This window comes from Leptodactylus fuscus, chromosome 1 (genome assembly GCF_031893055.1).
Source record: "Leptodactylus fuscus isolate aLepFus1 chromosome 1, aLepFus1.hap2, whole genome shotgun sequence".
In the NCBI taxonomy this organism is placed as follows: domain Eukaryota; kingdom Metazoa; phylum Chordata; class Amphibia; order Anura; family Leptodactylidae; genus Leptodactylus; species Leptodactylus fuscus.
Genome location: NC_134265.1, coordinates 302,426,747 through 302,449,989, shown reverse-complemented (window position 1 = coordinate 302,449,989; position 23,243 = coordinate 302,426,747). Strand labels below are relative to the sequence as shown.

Sequence of the window (23,243 nt, the reverse complement as noted above, 5' to 3'; positions counted from 1 at the left end):
ACAAGTTTCATGGCAGGTTGCGTATTCTAGTGGGATTCTTAAGCAACAAGAAAGTTTTCAGCTCCCTATTCAAACACTATATAAACATGATATGGATCCCAATTTGCCATACATACTTGCCAAAATATTAAGAACCTGAGAACTGTTGTATATATAATATCAAAAATGTGATTGATGTTCCCTGTATTTAAGGGGTTACCTCAAAGGATCTACAACATATTGTTATACTTTCAAAGCAAAAAAAAAAAAAAGAGAATATATTTAGACTAGGTTTAGCATCTAGTTAAAGATAAAAAGGTATACGTTTTCGGGAGTTTTTGATATGAACATCACAGTCTATAAAAATGAAAAGGTCTGCTTTAGAGGGCTTGTAAGCTTTGCGTAAGGCTTGTTATATAGGCAGACCCTGTATCTGCATTGCTTTCTATATATTGTTCTGCATCTATTCAGTGCTATCTGACAATGGAATAAGGGTTCTGTTCGGAGGGAGGCCATCAATGTAGTAGCTCCTACCTACAAGCTAAGGATTAAGCTGGCTATAGATGGAGGAGAATAAGTCATGATAGCATTAGAATTAAATAACAAGGTGTGTCAGGATAGGGGCACACCCAAAACAATATAGCAATTCATGATTCAAGGTTTTTTAATGGATTGGACATTGACTTACAGGATAGTTCCTTATAGGTGGTCTTATAGGGATTGGTGTCTTCCCTTAAGGGAAGAGCTAATTTGCATACTTTTTTTTTTTTTTCCAAGGAAGCATCATCTATAAGACTCTTTACACCAGAAAAACAGTAGCCCTGTCACCACCTTTTTTTGGAAGTGGGACTTACAAAGTCTGCCATTCAAGCAAACCAGAGGACTAAGATCAAGCATTGATTCATGAGTCACAACAGTGACCATGGCTAACCCATATGGCTTCCTGGACTGCATGCTCTTTTGTAGCCTAGTTGTGTCCCAATGTATCATATCCTACAAATAACAGAAATGGGTTTTACTTTTTCAGGTCAGTTTGTCTGTTCCATTATGTAGACTGACACCTACAACTCCCGGCAGACACCATAGACTATAACAAAGGTTCCTTGAGCTTCCTTGCCGGCCATAATAGTACAACAACATGTCTATCTGGAATTTTTGATGGCATCTACGAAGGAGGCTCATAATGGATCCTCTGCTAGAGATGTGAACCTAGACTTATGCCATAATATCAGACCATTCACCAACTGAAATAATACCGCATGTATAATCACCTGACAAATGCCTTTTCGGCTCAGTAATGACTTTCTGGGCCGATTTTCCATTTTCTTGATTGGGTGTTTGCCTCATATGTTTCTAATGATTATGTATTCTTTATATGATGTAGAGCTCGGAGAGAGATCTGAGCCTTGTAAATGTGAACATAAATAAGTAGAAATTGTGTTCTGATGAGACTGGAAGCTACAGAAATCTCGAAAGGTCACACAACTGTGTATAACAGGCTGGTGTCTGATCCGCGCTTGGTTAATGCAGTGAACCTGTTATTTCAATGGCCTTTGAAATATGGTGTTCTAGTAGAAATGTCCTAATGAGCAACTTTATTATTTGTCTACAATGTTTATTACGAAATGTAGATATAAAAACTGTGACTAATTATTATATCTTCTGTCTAAACGCTCTCCTGTTTGCAACATCTTAACATGATATTAGCAAACAGAGAAAAGCATTGAACAGCTAATGATTTCCTATGCGGCTCTATGATGTATGCCTGCATAGGTTTCCTTTGTTTCCCCAAGCTGTTAATGACTTGTCGATATTCATATTTGTCAAATCCTAGTCCTTAACATTGCTATGCACATTCACACTGACACACAACCTGGAAAATCAGTCTTTTTAACTTCATCAAAAACTGTGGAGGTGACAGCGGTGATTTACAGTGTTGATTAATCGTTCAGCTAGCGCTAATTAATTGGGGACATTTAGTGGTGTACTAATGAGTCTCACAATAAATCGTTGTATACCGTGTCATAACTGATGTGGAGAGACATGAGAAGTCCATTTCCATTAGCACTCCTTGCATTCAATATGCTGCTCGGAGCAAGGATTTCTAAGAATATACAGAATCGAAGTATAGGGTATTAAGAAGTGATAAATATTCATAAATTCACATACACAGATACATACATCTTTTTATTACTGTATAAGCAGAGGCGTAACTTGAAGCTCCTAGGCCCCAATGCAAAATTTGTACCAAGGCCATAACACCTTATATATGCTAAGTAAAATGAAGCTTTTGGACCCCCTCGGGCTCAGGGCCTGTAGCGATTGCTACCTCTGCAACTCTATAGCTAAGCTCCTGTTTATAAGTAGATCTATGTAACTGGGGAAGATTCCGAAAAAATAGTTTGGCAATAACTACAGTGGCTGAGGCTTTAGGATTCACTTGAATGGGTTAGACCCCCTTTGACCGGATGTAGATGACCCACCATTTAAAAGCTCCATAAATCAAGTAGACACTAGTGTACCAGAATGGAGATCCAGTTATGAACTGGGATAGATTTCCATTATTACTCATTAGAGATCAGCGTATAGTATTCGAAACTCTAGTTTCGAATACCTCGCTCCCATAGGAATGAGTGGAAGTGACCGAACACCAGGGGGTTAAGCACCAGCCGTGTGCTGGCCGCTTCCATTCATTCCTATGGAGTGAGGTATTAGAAACTAGAGTTTCGAATACTATTCGCTCATCTCTATTACTCATGCTAGAAAACTGGAGTGAGATATAATAAATATATTGGACCGGGCCGTCCCCAGGCTGAGGTGCTCACATACACATAATGAAGTACAGTACAGGGGTTGTGGCACATGTTTAGCACAAGATAGGGCCTTGCGCCAAATGTCGCTTCTCAATGCCAGAAAACAACCATAAAGGGATTGATAAATTCACAGTGTCTATATAATGGTGTAGTGGTATATGCTATGCCAAATGCAAAATGATATAATTATTTAAGGCAGGGTTATCTATATACTTCAAGACATGCAAGGTAGGGTTCTATGTTTCTAAAGAATACAAACATGCTCTGTGTCTTTCATTCAAGTAACCTCTTGGGTTTACTCATCTGTATTGCTGATAATGATAATACACTGTAAGCCGGCTACTACTTCTGGTAATGGCCCTTTATCACAGTTATTAGTTCAATAGTTACTTGTTTGCAATTAACAGCTGTTATCATGTGTACACCTACTCCGCATATTAATATGTGATAAGTGTATTGCCGTAATATAAGAAGTTTGTCTGTTTCTTGAGAAAGGGTGGATAGCTTAATGCATTCGACAGAAATATAAAAGAATTCAAGATTTAATTTCATTTCCAATTTTCTGCTGCTTAGATTTAAATATTGAAGTGATGTTCTAAAATAAATGGATTGCCTATCCCGCTCTACTTGATTTACTTTCTTCATTTTTGTACAATGATTACAGCCACTGTAATCATAAAAGTCAATAGGAAATGTCTCAAGAAGCTTGTTGACAGTTTATAGAAAGACCGTAGAACAACATCCCAGTTTGTCAGATATTAGCATATGGGAATCACGTAAATTTTTTTTACAATTTCCCAATTCCTCCTGGCAAGAGCATATGCAACATAGAGATAGCCCCTGTATCAGGAGACTTGTCAAAATGTGTACATATAGAAAAGGTTGGCTCCTCGTGGGCGGTATTAAATAGAAGATGGATCAAGCCCTAAGACTTCTTATTCTAAGCATAGGTATGTGATGTCATAAACCAATAGCTCTAGGTATGAGCACATTGGCTCCTCGTGGGCGGTATGAAATAGAAGATAGAGTAAGCACTAACTTCTAATTCTAGTATTGGTATATAAGGTCATAAACAAGAAGAAGAAAGATTTACCCAGGATCACCAAACAGTACATAAAGTTACCTGCTCTCCAGTGGCACATTACTGCCAAGGACCCAGCTGTCCTGCAGCTGGACGGACTCGGGTGTGGTTTGCAGCTCGGCGGGCAGCGCAGCCGGCGGGGCCGGACTTTGGTTCCTCCTATGTGTCAAAGAATTGCGATTGAGGGATGTAATGGATGGTTGCTGTGCTGCAGGATGCTGCTTGTGAGTAGGTGGTAAAGGCTGCAAAGTTGACTGGCCTTGGTGGTTTGGCGATTGCTCTGTGGATTAGGAGAAGGAAAAAAAAACATCAGGAGGCGGAAATGAATCTAAAAGCGGGCAATTAATGACAAATAAAAAGAAAGTTTATACTGCAGGGTCTTAAATGACATTTCCACTGAGACAAATTTACTTTGGGCACATAGTGCTCTAATTAACATTAAGCAGATGGTAAACTGGCATTCAGTTCTTTATATTGGATTTCATTTACATTAGCACTTTTATAAACAGTATTTGACAGATACCGATTGCGCTTTTCGAGATCGACAGCCAAAATAATATTGAAAAAGCAAGCAAAACGAAATGACATGGGCAATTCTTCACGGATCACACAGGTTTCTTAAACACACGTAATTCCTATAATTATTTTAACAGTGTTTCTTTTAAGCATTACTTAACAGTAATCATTTGTACCAAGCCGGTAGCTTAACAGCAGTATACCCTGCCAGTTTAGAGGATTTCAGAGTGTGTGGGTCTGTATGTTGATTTGCTAATAGATACTAAGTATTCTCCAGCAGAAGGTCACTCTGTGAAACAGATGTTGTAGTATAGATATTTAACAGACTGAATCGCATCTGATTACAACGTCAGAAGGCTCATATAGTTAACAACCGTTAAGTTCATTGCAACAAAGGCAAAAGAGAATTCCCTAATTAATACAGAGACACCTCTCACATGCACAGGTGGCATTCCTAATCATAGCGATAAAGCAGAAGGAATGACTTCATCAGCTCACAGTCCTCGTTCACATCTGCATTGGCATTGTATCCGGGGGAGTCCGCATGAGGACCCCCCGAACGGAATACCAACGCAACTGCAAGTGGTGCGCCACTGAAAGCACATGGATCCCATAGACTATAATGGGGTCCGTGTGCTTGCCGCGAGATCTCCGCAGGGATCATGTGGACAGGAAAGTACTTAACATCTACTTTCCTCATTGCATGATTCGTGCGGGCAGCGCGTGGCAAACATATGGACCCCATTATAGTCAATGGGGTCCATGTGCTTTCACTGCACAGCGCTTGCAGTTGCGTTCGGTATTCCATTCAGGGGGGATCCCATGCAGACTCCCCTGGATGGAATACCAACACAGATGTGAACCAAGCATCAGTTTTCATTTCATGGCTTTAGGAAAATTTGCATCTATCTATCTATCTATCTATCTATCTATCCAAAAATGCTATATTTTATCATCAACTTTAATGCATTATAATAGTGAACCACTGTGAAGATAAAATAAATGCACTTAATTACTTCTTATACTTTACTACTGGAATTCCTTCCTTGCTACAATTACCTGCACGATTGTCAGAAATGTAAGATTTATAATCTGAAAAATTTCAAGGAAAGTAAACCCATACTATAAACTAAATCTAAATTTCCCCACTGTGGGACTATTAAAGGATTATCTTATCTTATACTATCTATCTATCTATCTATCTATCTATCTATCTATCTATCTATTTATCTATCTCTATTTCAAGATTTTGGGTCCTTAACCAAAGAGGAAGATAAGCAGAGCTTTGTGATATATAGGTTTCTATGATTTGTAGAAGGATTTCTGAATAAAAAGTAGTGTAACCCTGACCGGACTCCTAGGAGCGACAGTAAGAGTCCTGATTACCCCGCCCACACAAGATGATTGACAGCCTTCTATTACACACATTGATAGAGGGAAAAGCTGTCAATCACCCAGTGTGGGTGGTTTAATCAGGACTCTAAGGGTGAGTTCACACGGAGTAAACTGCCGCGTGATGTGGCACGTATACACCGCTTGAGATTTTGCGGGCCGTATACGCTCCCATTGATTTCAATGGGAGCCGGGATCGTATACGCGGTGCTATTTTGCGGCCGTGATTTTGCGGCTGCAAAATAGCGCTGCGTATACGATCCCGGCTCCCATTGAAATCAATGGGAGTGTATACGGCCCGCAAAATCTCACGCGGCGTATACGTGCCACATCACACTGCACTTTACTCCATGTGAACTCACCCTTAACTGTCTCTACTGGGAGTCCTGTCAGGATTTACTTTTCTTTTTAATCCAAAATCCTGCTACAAATCATATAAAGTTATGTAATCTCAGAAATCATCTTCTTTGTCTCTATCATATCTGGATCTCAAATGGAGCAAAAGAATATAAACAGAGGATATGGAGCTTTGTATCAGTAAAATGTAGATGACCAATATAAAAATATTTTAGGAAAATATTCAGTACAGAACTTCTGATCTATTTCAGATACAAAAAGAAAAATGTAGATTTTAACTTTAAGGCAGTGGATTTTCCCACCCCCTGGCCCTCAAGTTTTAAAAGCTATAAACTTCAGGAGGAGTTGTAAGCAGTGGATGTGTTCAGAATTGTAGTTTCCTGGAAAGCCACAGGTGGAGGACCAGTGCTTCAAAGCAATGACTAAAGATTCCATTAAAATGTTGTACTCTATCAGAACCAGACACGATCAATGAGTTAGCAGCTGATAATATAATACACATATGGCCATTATCATTCTATATGACAGCAGCATGTATATACAGAAAGTCTGATGAAGCTGTAATTCAGAGTGGCACCACATGACATAGTATATGATAGAAAACATACACAAGTTCCATGTATGATTCACATGCCATGCGTGAGGCCGCTAATACGAGGTAATACAACCAATTATATAAAAACCCTATTACTCTCAGTGCGAAACCATGTGATTATTTTATAATGCATTTCAATTCCTGAATTTGTAGAAAGTATCAAAGGAAAAAGTAACCTGCAAGGGAACAAAACATTGACTATGATTTTCCTCAATGAAGTTTCTTTCCCCATTAAAAAGTATGAAAAAAATCCACTTAATCTTGACATGGCTATAAGAAAATAATCTGTACTCTTTTTAGGCCTCATTCACATCTGCGTCAGTAATCCATTCGAATGAATCAGCATGGGGACCCCCTGAACGGACTACCGAACACATTTGCAAGCGGTGTGCAGTGAAAGCACACAGACCCCATAGACTATAATGGGGTCCATGTGATTGCTTGAGATCACCGCAAGGAACATGCAGACAGAAAAGTACTTCACAATCTACATTCCTGTTTGCATGACTTGTGCGGAGATCTCCCAGCAAGCACACAGACCCCATTATAGTTTATGGGGTCTGTGTGCTTTTACTGCACAGCGCTTGCAGTTGCGTTCGGTATTCCGTTTGGGGGTTCCCATGCGGAATCCCCCGGATGGAATACCAACACAGATGTGAACCAAGCATTAGTCTTCATTTCATGCCTTCAGGAAAATGTGCAGCTATCTATCTATCTATCTATCTATCTATCTATCTATCTATCTATCTATCTATCTACCATTTGCAAATGCGTTTGGTAGTCCCCATGCGGACTCCCGGAACAGATTACCAAACGCAGATGTGAACCAAGGATAAAGGAATAAAGATGCAGCCTCAGCCTAACAAACTTTTGCAACACAATAACCAAAGATTGCATAATTTGTTTAGTTTGGATGCCATTCACTTTGATCAGGGACCTAACATGCAGAATGTTTGTGCATGTACAGGACTGTGAGACAACACCATGGATGGCACATGGACCATGGACCCAGCTCAATAATGAGTCTAGTACACAAAACATATGTGATAGGACATATCCTGAATTTTTCACTCTTTTAGGTGGCATATGCATGGACGAATTCTCCTCTTCAACCAATACTCCTTGGGGAAACTTCTTACTTCATATGGAGTCCATTAATCTCAGTATGAAATCAGAACCATAGAGAGGGACAGCAGAGACCTATGCATTTCAGTGGGAGCCCAGTTATAATTTTGGGCAAAAGAGAACCAAATATGGCTGTGTGCATGAGACCCTACCCTTGTATTTTTTAAGGCTATGGCCTCAGATGGCATTTATGCTGCAACGTTTTACAGTCACTTCTGCGGAGTTTCTGTGAAAACCACTGCAATTTTTCCCACAGCGTTTTTTTGTTGCATTGTTGCATCCCGCTACGTTGGAAAACAAGTCCAGCTATTAACAAAGCTTAAAGAGGTTATCAAAAGATTCAATACTTACTTTCCCCACAGGTTCTTTTGCAAACTAACCAACAGAGTATAATTTAGAATTATGCTTCAGTGCTAAGCTAAAGAGATGCTCAAACCCCTTTATTGTAGAACACTGTCTCAAGATGATGTATTTACTCACTTGCAATCTATATAGATATTTCTGTGACCTCAGGGTCTGTGAAACGTTAGGCGACCCCTCCTGTGGACACTTCTATACCTTTCGAATGCTCTTGGCGTCTTTAGATACACCCAGCACAATATAAAATCAACCGTAAACTATAAACTAAAAATTTGACGGCTGCATAAAATAAATCAGGCGCCATGCTGCAAATAAATTCTCTAATATATGAGAACATTTCTTAGAACATATTTAACAATAAGTATTTCTTGAAATATCAGTCTAATATGAAAGGCGCCTTAAAGACACCTGCAGCACAATATTATTAATTATATGTCAGCCGTCAGATTTGTGTAGCCATCTACATTATAAGTCTTGCAGCTACATTGACTTTGGACAGAAATGACATTCGTATTATGTCAGAACATTTCATAGCTGATGAATATTACTCATATTGCTCCATGAGCGTAACAAGCCGTGTACACGCTACATCATATTTAAAGAGCACGCTCAGCCAGACTTAATGCCCGGTGAATTGTTTTGCCCATATTCCGCAATCTTGCCAATCTTATTAACAATAAATATTTAGTAGGATTTTTGCAGTTTTATGGCTGTGTGTTTGGCTCCTGTGGATGGATGGCTGGAAATATAGGAGAACATAAATTCATCAAAGAGTTATGAGTCAGGTAGATTTTAGTGCAATTAATCAGCGCTGCCTTTATCCACACCAGTGGGTGTCATTGTATTTGATTAGAATCACCGCCGAGGCCTTCGAGGCACATTTCAACAAGACAGTTACAAGGTAATTCAACCAGTCAAAGCAAGCACCCAATTAAAAGAGATCTGTCTGAAGAAAACTGATACTGCGGAAAAGTCTGTTTAATGTATGTCATGCACCAGTATGGAGGGTGCCTACAGCCTGGATAGACGGGCAGTAACCGATCCTTTGTGTTAGCAAACATTGCACATTAATATATTAATCTATCTGTGTCCATGCTGAACTGGAATTAAAGTATCAATGCCACGTAGGTCTTTGTCAGTCTTTGATTAGATCACGGAGACTGCCAGAGGATTCTTCGCTACTTAGAATCTTGTTAACTCAGTAATGCCATGAGTACATCGGATTTCCAGTTCTAACACATGGACAGTGTTGTGTGCACAAGTCAAGACTGTCCAAATTGTTCCTTATGAAATAACTAGTTCTTAACTTTGATTTCATTAATATTAATATTTTATGCCCTAAAAAAGTTGCAAATTGGAGACTGCAAAGTAGAGTTTTTGAGGTTGCAGCCTCTTCAAAAATCTGCCGCAGATATAGATTTGCATTGTAACTCATGACTAAAAACTGGCATCTGTCAGATCGAGGCATGGACGTCTCAGACCGTCCCGATGCCCACCCTACCAACATTCCCAGATCAGGAGTTGTGGCACAAGAATGGGTCTTGCTACTCTATGCCAGTTTTCTGGTGTAGAAGGAACAATGAATTTGCCCTATTGGTTTCAAAGGACATTGTGTAATGCTTCACTTCTCCTGTGGTGGCACTGCAGGGAAATTGAACACTTACTCTTCACCAGCAGATCCCTGATACAATTTGTTATCTGCTAGTTGTCAAGAGATCCTTCTAAGAAATACTGTAAGTTTCAACCAAAGTAGAGGACTCTCACTAATCTACTACATCTGGGGTCTCTAACTTGTGGCACCTCTGCTTTTGTGAGACTACAACTCCCAGCATGCAGATGCTAGGTCATGCTATAGGTTGTAGGTTGGAGACTAAAATAGGTTCTAGCTTACCATACCATATCTGTTGAAGTCTAAGAGTGAACCATCCAACTGTAGAGGAGATTAACAGCAGAATGTAAATGTGCTTTTGTCTTTGCCTCTGGCACACTGTTATGCAGTTTAATGTGAATTTGTTCATTGGCCTACGGTTTACATAATGAACACTTTAGAATAGTAGCCCGAAATAGAAAGTAAACATTTAATGTGTAAAACTGGCTGCCCCTAAGGAGACCTTAACACTTGGAGTCGTCTTGCTTTATGTGAAAAATAAAAATAAGTAAGAATACTAAGACATAACGGTATAAAAGACTGAGGGGCATAGATGAATGAGGAAATACACGTGGTGGCGTATTATGGCAGCATATGAGAAATGCAAAGAGCAAGCAAATAGGAATCTAATACATGGTCTAACCAAAGTTTAGAGGTCAGATGCAAAATAATATTCGGGAACCACATGAATTAGATATTAGATTTTTGAGGTCCATTTTTGAGAACCCAATTTTTAGTATTATGAGATTAACTAATGCCCTTGCAGGGGCCATAAGTGGTATAATGATCATGCCTCTATATGTGAAAGTGCACTCTTGCTGCTGAGAAAATCAACTTTTAAGACATATGCAAATTAGCTGTTCAGTGCACTTGGGGTGTGGTCACTCCTTCCATTGCACCCTTCTGTGGTCACCACCTATCAATCTTTTTATTAGGTTATAGTACTAGATGGGGGCCACAGGTGAAAATTGTTGCTCTGGCAGACCTACCATTCCCCTAGGGCACCAAACAATTCACCATACAGATTAAAAGTTGATCTTCTAAGCAAGACTGACTATGATTTTATGAAAACTTAGTTTTATATTATGGTTTGTCATTTCAAATACCAGATCAATGTTAGCTACATCAAATTCTCCCCAAAGCTCTGCATTCCTAGATGCACCTGTCACCTACCATTTCATATTTCTCTTATTGAGATCTATGTGGCAGAGGGGTCAACGATTTCAGTCCCCCCAGGAACATGGGCCCACGGGCACCTGTAATGTCTTCACTCCCAATTGTTACATATGATATATTATACAGGGCACAGAACATGTGAACTCTCCTGTACACATAGCTACATGCACTCTAATGGTAGTCACCCCTTTCAGTCCCCAGTCTTCCTGATCACTAGGGACGTGGCATTAAGGATCCCAGCCACTGGACACTTAATCCCAATCCACAAGACAGGGGATAAGTGTCCATAACTACATAACTGTGTTCCTTCAGTTTACACAATACAGTAATACACATTTAGAGAAAAATGCGTCTCGCAATAAACATTCCCATTTCATGAAAATATCATATTGGAGAACGCTGTGCCATTCCGCTGATTACAGGTTTTTTCTACTATTTACTTAGAAAATGTGACTAAGATAAAATGACTTTGGCTAAGGATTCTTCGAATGTCATGTTGTCAAAGTTCCCATCAGTGAAATGGTTTAAAGGCTTTCGATTAATATTGCATGCGAGAACTGAAATTACATCCTTTGTCGTTTAGTTCCTAATGGTGCAAGTGATATCAATCAAGTGGTGTTTTATGAAGCGTGCGTGATTTTTATTGCAGGCTGTTTCTGAAAATCTTGCTCAGGTTTTTAAAAGATGCTTCTGGCTTACAGTAAACATAACCCACAATCATCAGAATTGAGAAAGAACACATTTCTGACCATGTGCTAATTATGCACTACAAGCAAATTACTACGTACACAGATCGATTGACAGGCAGAGAGAAGAAACCTACGTATTGACTAGTGCGCAGCCTTACCATGGGAGTTCTCTCAGCTCTGCACAGTCTTCGTCACTTGTCATGTGCTATTAACTCAATAGGGGAATAGTTTGTCACAATGTTATATTAAAAACTAATACTATAATTATAATATATCTGCTTATTAATAGATTTCAATATGCTACTTAAAGGTGTTTTTTTTCATTGTAATGACTTATGTTTAGAATAGGCCATTTATATCAGATCAACTTGCACTACACAGTTGACAGAGCCATAAGCAGACTGCTCCATCCTTTGTATAGTGGCTGCGTCAGGTGAGTGCAGCTCATCTGTCACTTAAAGGGGCTCTATCACTGGGAGAAGTCATTTTTAGATAAGCACATCTTTGCATAGCCTTTAGAAAGGCTATTCCACACCTACCTTTAGTATGTAAATTGCCTCAGTAGATTTTGAATAAGTCTGTTTTTATTCATATGCTAATGAGCTTCGACCCTGCACCAGAAGTGACTTTGTGTGCACTGTCTGCTCTATGTGTATGAACAGCAGAGACGAGTCATCAGCACAGAACCCTCTGATGTACATACACATAGAGCAGACTGTGCACACAGTCACATCCGTTGCAGGGTTGAAGCTCATTAGCATTTGAATTAAAACGGGCTCATTCAAAATCTACTGAGATAATTTACATACAAAAGGTAGGTGTGAAAGCCTTTCTAAAGGCTATGCAAGGATGTGCTTATCTAAAAATGACTTTTCCCAATGATAGAGCACCTTTAAGTGAATCGTTGATGAGCTACAGTAACCTCACATGGTCAGTATGCAGTGGACAGAGCTTTCTTCTTCAGTCTCCTTTCACTATGTAGTTTCAGCACAGGCATCTGCTGGAAATAGCTGATCAGTGGGTGGTTGTGTGTCAGACCCTACTGTTCTGATATTCATGATCTATCCTAAGTAAATCCTAAGGTCATCAATGCAAAAAAAGTCTTTAAGGCTAAGGCCCATGTAGCAGAATGCATTGCGTTATTTTCCCATTCATGCTTTTCACATAAAGTCTTTAAAGTTTCCCTTCGTAGACTTTCTGCTTCAACTATACCTAAAGGGAAACCACTGGGATTTCCGCAGGTTTGAAATGCTGCGATTTAAAAAAATGCAATGGTTTTGGAAATTTCAGCATTTCCACTAAGCATATTTTCTGCAATGTGTGGATGGGATTCTCTAGAATAGGATGGGATTCTTCTCTAGAATCCCATCCACTTTGCAGGGACTGTTTATGCCACATGGGGCTATAGCCTAAAGTAGGGATCAGTTCTAATTGTGGGGAAATACTGAGACCAATACATGTCAGAAGGGTTGCAGAGTTCACAGCTATTCCCACTATTAAATACAGATGTGAGCACATATTTTTAATGGAGAAAGGGTAATAAGCAGTTCACAGGCACCTATAAAGCCGACTTATGATTAGGGTTGAGCGATCGGGATCGGAAGAGATCGGATTCCGATCGGCTATCGAGTAAATTTCACGATCGCGATCGGAATTCCGACCCGATCTTTTCCAGCGGTATCGAGATCGGAGGTTATCTCAAGATCGGCTCAACCCCAAAAGTGACTTTTCCCATAGAAAAGCATTAACTAGAGTTGAAGATCGGGATCGGAAAAGATCGGATTCCGATTGGCGATTGAGCAAATTTAACGATCGAGATCGGGATCGAGATCGGCTGGAAAATGATTGGAAATCGGATTTTAAAATCGATCTTGAAATCTCAAGATCGGCTCAACCCTACTTATGATCCATATGAACATAGGGTTGAGACACTGAAATTCAGAAGATGGAGAGTCAGGAAGACCTCCATACAAATTAGAGGCTTGTCTGGTCTCACTGACCCTTCAATCAGCAGATCTAAGAGGGTTCCTAGTATTGGACTCTGACCAATCTGATATTGATGACAGTTGTCAATATCATAGTCCTCAAAAAGTCCCACATTGAAAAAACAAGTTCACTCATTGGTGCTTTATATAATGTTCACAACAGTATTACATTGTATTTTACTACATATTCATTCCCAAGACTGAGCTAGACAATCAGAACAAATAAAAATGTTAGATTATATGCCTAAAGAAATCTGCGCTGCCCCATTATCCAACCTTCACCACGCGCTGACGGCATGGTGACCACGCTCGGCACATATGTTCTGTTTATCTTGAACGTCATATGTATAACTCCACATCCAAGCTGTTCCAAGCAGCTGTGTGGCTAATCTAAATTCTGGCACCAGAGAGGTTTCTGTTAATTTGTCTCCAACATAACAATACCGCGCATAAATAATGTCACAATACAAGCACGCTTTGTAACTGCATTCTAGGTTCAGATGAAGCGCCCACATATTCTTCTATGTAAGATCATGTATTAATGACTAGCAATATGGAAAAAATGCTAAAAACAGACTAATTACATGACAAGCCCATCACGGCAATGGCTATTCAAGGGACACGTCTTACATGAAGACACAAGATCTGCCTAATATATTTTCTCTTCTTGTACAGAGATACAGCATATTAGTCATGCCATGACAATAATGTATATGGCTTTAACTAACTTCTCATGAGTTCAGTAGAAAGTTCAACGTAAAATCAAAGCGCAGTAAACCATAATTAAAATCCACTATAAATAGCCACAGTTGTGAGCTGTCAGCTGCTTTCTACCTGAGCTCTGATCCTGCCAGCTGCCCCTATGTTTATTTCTCAATTAACATTGACAAGTCTTGGGGAGAGCTGTGAAACGTTCCCGACAGCATTTGTGGACATAACTGACCGTGCCCCATAGTGCATGTGTTATATCGGTTGTGTTGTATTCCCAGATACTACACCTAAGGCTCTATTCACACATACATACAACTGCATTAAAATCAATTAATTTGAATGGGGCTAATCGCATGACAGTTTTTTTGCTGGTTTGCTTTAATCGGGAAATCAAAAAAAAAGGACATTTTTGCCTTTTTTTTTTTTTTTTTATAGATCTCCTCAATAGATTCAAATATGTGAGGCATCCGTAAAATTGTGTGTTCCATAGACGCAAAACAGCCATGAAAAATGCCCCTTCATGGTCTTCAGAATAGAGACTTAGTGTATACACTGTCTACCAATAAGTATTTGGACACCTGTGGTAGAATAGAAAAACAACATTTATTCATATCCAATAGTTGGTAGAACCCAGCAGATGCTTCCTTACGGATGGTATTGACCGACACAATACTCCCGGATGCCTGGTGAAACTCCTGGTGTATGTGAGCCATCAGTTGGGTGCAGTTCCTCTGGCCAGCACTCGTTGGTCTCTATCTCCTAGTTTCGGGGGTCTGCCGACTCGGGGCACATTCCAACAATCACCGTTCACCTTTCACTTTGTAATCACATAGGCCACTGTTGATTTTGGGTAATTCAGTTTGCTTGCTATATCCCTTAAGGATCGACCATTTCTGTGGTACCCCACAATTACCCCTCGAAATTGGACAACTCTGCACTTCGTGGAATATTGTATGTGGCTAATACCAATTCACTAATGCCAATGCTGTTTCCTATTTAATGGCGGAAGGCGTGATGTACATCACGACCGCAGATATCTTCCTTTGCGTGGGTGTCCAAATACTTATTGGTAGACAGTGTATACGTCAGTCCTACCCCTCCGCTCATCACTGCTCTGATAAAGTTATTAACCTGTGTTTTATGCCCACTTACATTGCTGTTGACTATACCAGAAGGCAACTTATTTTAACAGGAAACCTTCATAGACTCAAAGTATAGCTTTGCAGAAAACTACAAAGACTTTATATGTATTATTATATCCAGGAGAGAAGCAGACAGGGTCAGGATGAAAAGACTTCAAAGAAAACTATATGCCTTGAGTGCAGCAGGGCTGGAGAGCAGTGCTCCGTTACAATATATACCATTATTTCTCGTCTACATGCAGTCAGACGAAGGGTAAGAGGGGGCTATCGTTCCAGAACATAAGGACACATTATGGTTACCTGAATATTGTTATGACAATTATTATTATTATTGTGTCTCCACCTAATGCCTCGCTACACTCAGAGCCTAAATAGGTATAATTGCAGACCGTCTGAATATCCCACTCTTCCCACGTCTAATTCATAGGGCTCTAGAGAGCGGAGACACAGAACATACTTTGTTGAGGTCTATAGACTGTACAGCTACTTTACTGTCTGAAGTACAAACTAAATTCACTCAATTTTATATCCCTTATAAAACCATAGTTTTATGTGGAAGAGAAACCAAGTTTTCCTCTTCGCAGTAAAGTGGACAGGTCCCCTAAACATTGTTAGAGGTTATAGTTTTTCAGCATATAAATTCCTCTACAAAGAAGATCAGAGTCCTGAAATGTCTCCATTTGCAAAAACATATTAACAGGAGGTGGCCATAGACTCTAGATTAATGGCAGCTGTTTTTGGTGGGACTGGCCAACCAACCAATGTGTATGGTATATGGGGATGTCATGAGTTTCACCCAATTGCAGATGTCAGAGAAGAGTTAGGCAGTTGGATTGTAACATGCCTGATTCTGATGTTCTAAGTAGAGATGAGCGAGTACTGTTTGGATCAGCCGATCCGAACAGCACGCTCCATAGAAATGATTGGATGCACCTGGTACTTCTGCTTTGATGGCGGCCGGCCGCTTAACCTCCCACGTGCCGGCTACGTCCATTCATTTCTATGAGAGCGTGCTGTTCGGATCGGCTGATCCGAACAGTACTCGCTCATCTCTAGTTCTAAGGCCTCTTGCAAACCGTTAAATCTTGGGTGGAAAATACGGTCAACACAACACGTGTATTTGCCAATTCAACCTCAGTTAGGAGACCAGGACTCCTTGCACTACAGTGATATATGACACTAGGAGTGCCTGGCTCCCCATTACTCTACTGTCCCATACTATATAAAGTACATGACAGTGGAGCCCCACGGAAGTATGGACTCCCAGCATTACACATCACCATAAAGCAAGGCATCCCAGTTTCCAGGCAACATTTAACCAAGTAAATGCAATACACAGTCTGAATTTTCCAGGCTGTGACTCTGTGAACTTGTCAGTAGCACACCCTCCTCTCCAATACTCAAATCAGGTGGGTGTACATGTGTATGGGATAGAGGTGAGTGGGGAAGAATACTTGTCCAGCTGCCATTGTCAAGGTGCTAGTCATCTTTTCACAGCTAGCATGCTGACCCATTATTTTCATGGCCCCATATACATGCCCTCTTATTAGAGATGAGCGAGTAGTATTCGATTGAATATCTCCTCTGCATAGTTATTGGTGTAATCGGTCGAATACCACGTGGTAAACACAGTAAAAATTCCATTCCCCTCCAACCTTCCCTAGCACTTTTTTTTTACACAAATACCTATGCAGGGGAGGTATTCAATCAAATACTACTCGCTCATCTCTACCATTTATCACGGATCCATGTAGGGGGCTGTGAACCTGGGACAAAACTTGGGACTATTCCTATTCCTTCCCATTTTGGAGCCCGGGTTCACTGCTGGAAATGAGTGGGTCCATGGAGGGCACAGACAGCATACGGATATAATCCATGTTCCATATTCCCTCGGACCTCTATATGCACACATTCATGATCATATAGTTTTAAGTATATGACCAGTTTTACTTTGCTGCTAGTTTATTTGTTTGAGATTAGAGATGAGCGAGTACTGTTCGGATCAGCCGATCTGAACAGCACGCTCGCATAGAAATGAATGGACGTAGCCGGCACGCGGGGGGTTAAGCGGCCGGCCGCCGTCAAAGCGGAAGTACCAGGTGCATCCATTCATTTCTATGGAGCGTGCTGTTCGGATCGGCTGATCCGAACAGTACTCGCTCATCTCTATTTGAGATTAAATTGTGAGCTGCATTGATCTATTGACTGTAGATTTGATTTTGATTGACATTGCTATAGAATATGTTGGTGCTACATAAGCCACAGACTCAACTCTACTTATCATGTGCAGTTTTTTAACCACCCACATGACAGGGTTATTCTTGTCAAGTGATTGGCTATAAATCTGCATATGCAACTAATCTATAAATTAAAATTGTACCAAAATTTCCGTAGGATGACTCAGATGTGCCTTTAGTGCGAGACCAATATATGGAGCGGGGCGTAATAATTGCTCTAATACAGTGATTACATATTTAATATACATTATGCCCAGCTGGCAGCTTCCAATACAGCAGACAAGTCTACAAAACTATCTCTGAGAAAAGAGACCTAAAGCTGAATTGTAAATGATTTTAAGCCCTCTGGAATAAATTGACAAGTCGGAAAGCAGCAGATGCTCCAATATTTTCATCTAATTGTTTTGATTGAAACATGTTATTTGGTGTCGCTCTGCTACGAAAACAGATCTCTGCGATTTTCTGTCTAAAAATGCTAAAAATAAACCTGTCACTAAAAAAGCGGTGATCACACTAATGACTTCTTCATTGGTACGGCTGGTGAAGGAATGTGAAGGTTTCTTTGCAGTATAGGTGGTAGTGAGATTTCCAGTACATTCCATTTTAAAGTCTTGTCATGTTTCTTGAAACTTGGAGACACATACACATTAGAAAACACAACTGGCTGGTTTTCTCCTGACTTTGATGAATTACATATGGGGGACCACAAAGGGTTCCATACAAAAGAAATTCTGGCAGGGCAGATGATTTCCAGCATACTCGAGCACAGCAGGTTTTTGTAAAATGCCACAAATTTACATTCAAGTCGAGAAGAAGCCTTCGCAGATGACAAGTGCCTAACCTGCTTCCACATATTAACACGCACACTGCACCAGCAGTCCCACGGTATCTCATTATTCATGCTTCCCCTATAACACATACCAATCTGGCCTTATAGGGTGGCACCATATCATGATGGCACATACATATCTGCATGACATTCTGTGGGTCAGGCTCCGGATTCTGAATACTTTGAAGCTCGTTTGCTCTTTAGGGCATCATCTTAATAAGAAGGAAAACATGTTGCGCTACCTTTATGTTAACACAGCTGTTATTTTGTCAGCCTCTTTTATCTAACCCGTGACTACTTCCATTTACAGTCCATTGATTCATGTATGTATTCATAGCTGTAGAATAATACATATCGCCGTCTGAAGACGGTTGCTTTACATGTCGAAAGACTTGGATTCGATGAGGGCAAGGGTTGTGCTTGCTCGTGTATGTAACCCTAGTAAACACTATGAAATCTTTTGACCTTCGTCTGTCATTGGTTTCATTTACGAAAGGAAAAAAATAAATATACTTTCTATAACCATATTTAGACATTACACATTAGACTCTGGTCACTGGTGTTGAGGTCAGTTTTCTATGACAGATATGTTTTGATCTATTTTATAATGGATACCAATGGATTCCATTGACTTATAATGGATCCGTCAGTTTCTATTCATTTACTGGAATAGAATTGTAGGACAGACTAGAACAGAAATCGTACAGGACAGAACTAGGATGTCTATGTGCACTGAGATCTCTACAAGTAAAGAGAATCTACCACTACCAACATAGGGTCTAAACCACTACTATACTATTGTAGAGGTTATCAGGTCAAAGTGAACATACACGTTTAGTGTCAAGGCACAATTTTGCATCTGAGAAAATCAATATTTAATCCATATGCAAATTAGCTGTTTGTGTCCCCGCAACCCACAACCCACCCAACAGTGTATTAGTATATGGATTAGAAGTCGGTTTTCTAGGCTTGGAATTGTGGCATGAACTGCCACAACAACAGCATATAAATGGTCGAGAAGAGATTTTGGTGGTAGAGACTCCTTTTCAATGTTGAATCTAAGATGCAAGGCAACACTAAGGACGTACTTTTATATGCATGTAACTACTTTAACTTATAGTAAAGTCTGTACTATCCTCCCGTCTACACTATGTCTGCTGAATAGATTATAGATATCCCCATAGCTTGCCCTCAGTTTACATTTGATCCTGTTTAAAGCATCTCTCCAATGTTACTCTCCCAGCCATTCCAACATGGGACGTGGAGAAACACAAAAGCATGCTTGCTGGTATACTAGCCGAGACAACCACACACACAACGCTCTGTGAGTATTGTACGTAGATCTCTCTCCGAGTAGTACCTCTTATGCTGTAGTTGTGTCTCTCCATCCCCATGGTCAGATTAGACAGGAAAGGAACAGACAAGATATTATAGAGTACTGCTTTGTAGAAGCACAGAATGAGCACAGGTACATACAAAGGTACATACGCCACACACTGAGAACCAAGGTGCAGAATAAGATATTATCTACATCTGTTTAGCAGATACATTTATCAATGAAAAAACAAAAACAAAAACATTTGTCTCTGTCCCTGTTCTTGATGGACACATAGGTATGGTATACTCTGTTTTGTGCCCATCAAGAAAACCAGACCAGAAAAGAACCCTTCTTTTCACTAGGTGAAGAGTTGGATCGGTTTGCTTCTTCTTTTTTTTTTGCATCCATTCTAGACATCTGCTTAAACATATGCCAAATAAAATTGTATGAATGTACCTTAAGAGTTAAACATTTATAACCTCTTACCAAATGCAAAATGGTGGCTATATTATAGTTATTGGTTAATAGTCATGTAACTTTCCTAGTCAACCTGAGGAATATATCTCTATAGAGAGTAACGTACTTGAAAAATTGTGTAGGATAGCCGGGTATAAAAACATGGGACTCTGCAATTATTTGTAATTGTGCTGATCTATGTTGGTCGGGACCGGTCGCTGTCTCAGAGACTACTTCTACCGTAAATCAATGTAAATGGCTCCAGTTCCATTACACTCAGAACACTCATTGAGAAATGACATACCAAGTTCTTTGAGGTCATAAAAGTCAGATTTAAAGCATATGTCACAGTCACGCTATCACAAGTACCTATGAAGTAATGGAAACACTGCAATGTAAGACAGCAGGCTCTTAATATTTATTAAGTCTTAAGACTCGATTTAATGATTGGAAAACAGGACAGCTATTCTAATATGTCCAATCTGATAATGCGTATGTAACGTGGGCAGTGTCATGTCCTGTGGATGTTCAGTAGAGAACACAGGCGGCCCTCCTACTCATTCTGCCATTATCCCTGTTCCTTAACATCACTTCTTTAGAAGGTCACCGGTTGGAAAATGTCTTATATTATGTCATACAGGAGAGATTATGGCTAAATACGTATAATCGGGGAGACTAGCAGACAGCCTGAAGGATTCTGGTTGAGCGGCAATACGAAAGGAATAAATCATATCAATCTGACACACACAGAAAGAACACAGCAAGGAATGTTACTTGTATATGGGTAATGGTTTTATCTATAGCCATTGTGAACAGACATCAGAATAATTCATTAGTTTTGAGCAGGGTAACTGCAGACTAAATGTGAACATACATATTAGCCTTACTGTAAGATGTTTCAAATCATAGGATTTAGCAGGAAAAGGCCAACCATTTCAAGGATATGAAATGTTTGGTTGGCATTCGTGTGACATACTGTACTATGCAAAGGTTTCAGGCAGATCTGTAAAATTACTGCAAAGTAAGAATGGTTTCAGAAGTTAAAGTGATACTTTTGTTAAATGACAAAAATAAACGAAGTGAATGAACAAGAGTAATATAAATGACATCAAAATTTGGTGTGACCGCCCTTCAGAACAGCATCAATTCTTCTAGGCACACGTGCACACAGGTTTTGAAGGAACTCCGCATGATGTTCCAGACATCTTGGAGAATGAAGCGCAGATCTTCTGTAGATATAGACCTGTTCAAGTCCTTCTGTCTCTTCATGTAATCCCAGACAGACTGGATAATTTTAGGATCAGGGCTCTACATGGGCCATACCATCACTTCTAGGACTCCTCCTCCAAAGGGTGGTCACACTAAATATTAATATGATTTAGATTTCTCTTTTGTTCATTCAATTAATTTTGTTACTTGACTGATTAAACTATTAACACTTCTATTTAATAAAGCATTCTTACTTTTGCAGCTTTTTATCCACACCTGTCTAATAGAGATGAGTAGAGATGAGCGAACACTAAAATGTTCGAGGTTCGAAATTCGATTCGAACAGCCGCTCACTGTTCGAGTGTTCGAATGGGTTTCGAACCCCATTATAGTCTATGGGGAACATAAACTCGTTAAGGGGGAAACCCAAATTCGTGTCTGGAGGGTCACCAAGTCCACTATGACACCCCAGGAAATGATACCAACACCCTGGAATGACACTGGGACAGCAGGGGAAGCATGTCTGGGGGCATAAAAGTCACTTTATTTCATGGAAATCCCTGTCAGTTTGCGATTTTCGCAAGCTAACTTTTCCCCATAGAAATGCATTGGCCAGTGCTGATTGGCCAGAGTACGGAACTCGACCAATCAGCGCTGGCTCTGCTGGAGGAGGCGGAGTCTAAGATCGCTTCACACCAGTCTCCATTCAGGTCCGACCTTAGATTCCGCCTCCTCCGGCAGAGCCAGCACTGATTGGCCGAAGGCTGGCCAATGCATTCCTATGCGAATGCAGAGACTTAGCAGTGCTGAGCCAGTTCTGCTCAACTACACATCTGATGCACACTCGGCACTGCTACATCAGATGTAGCAATCTGATGTAGCAGAGCCGAGGGTGCACTAGAACCCCTGTGCAAACTCAGTTCACGCTAATAGAATGCATTGGCCAGCGCTGATTGGCCAATGCATTCTATTAGCCCGATGAAGTAGAGCTGAATGTGTGTGCTAAGCACACACATTCAGCTCTACTTCATCGGGCTAATAGAATGCATTGGCCAGCGCTGATTGGACAGAGTACGGAACTCGACCAATCAGCGCTGGCTCTACTGGAGGAGGCGGAGTCTAAGATCGCTCCACACCAGTCTCCATTCAGGTCCGACCTTAGACTCCGCCTCCTCCAGCAGAGCCAGCGCTGATTGGCCGAATTCCGTACTCTGGCCAATCAGCACTGGCTAATGCATTGTATTGGCGTGATGAAGCAGTGCTGAATGTGTGTGCTTAGCACACACATTCAGCTCTACTTCATCGGGCTAATAGAATGCATTGGCCAATCAGCGCTGGCCAATGCATTCTATTAGCTTGATGAAGCAGAGTGTGCACAAGGGTTCAAGCGCACCCTCGGCTCTGATGTAGCAGAGCCGAGGCTGCACAAGGGTTCAAGCGCACCCTCGGCTCTGATGTAGCAGAGCCGAGGCTGCACAAGGGTTCAAGCGCACCCTCGGCTCTGATGTAGTAGAGCCGAGGGTGCGCTTGAACCCTTGTGCAGCCTCGGCTCTGCTACATCAGAGCCGAGGGTGCCCTTGAACCCTTGTGCACACTCTGCTTCATCAAGCTAATAGAATGCATTG

The 23,243-nt window shown here is 40.5% G+C and overlaps 1 protein-coding gene across 19 annotated transcripts in view; it reads right to left on the bottom strand.

Moving 5' to 3' along the window:
• The window catches only part of TENM3 (teneurin transmembrane protein 3), a 949,896-nt gene that overhangs the window by 237,575 nt on the left and 689,078 nt on the right, over nucleotides 1-23,243 (bottom strand). For all 19 annotated transcript variants that reach the window (XM_075258516.1, XM_075258530.1, XM_075258522.1 and 16 more), the window contains one exon: nucleotides 3,916-4,153. In XM_075258516.1, coding sequence (XP_075114617.1) covers nucleotides 3,916-4,153 — 238 coding nt within the window. The remainder of the gene's footprint in view (nucleotides 1-3,915; nucleotides 4,154-23,243) is intronic.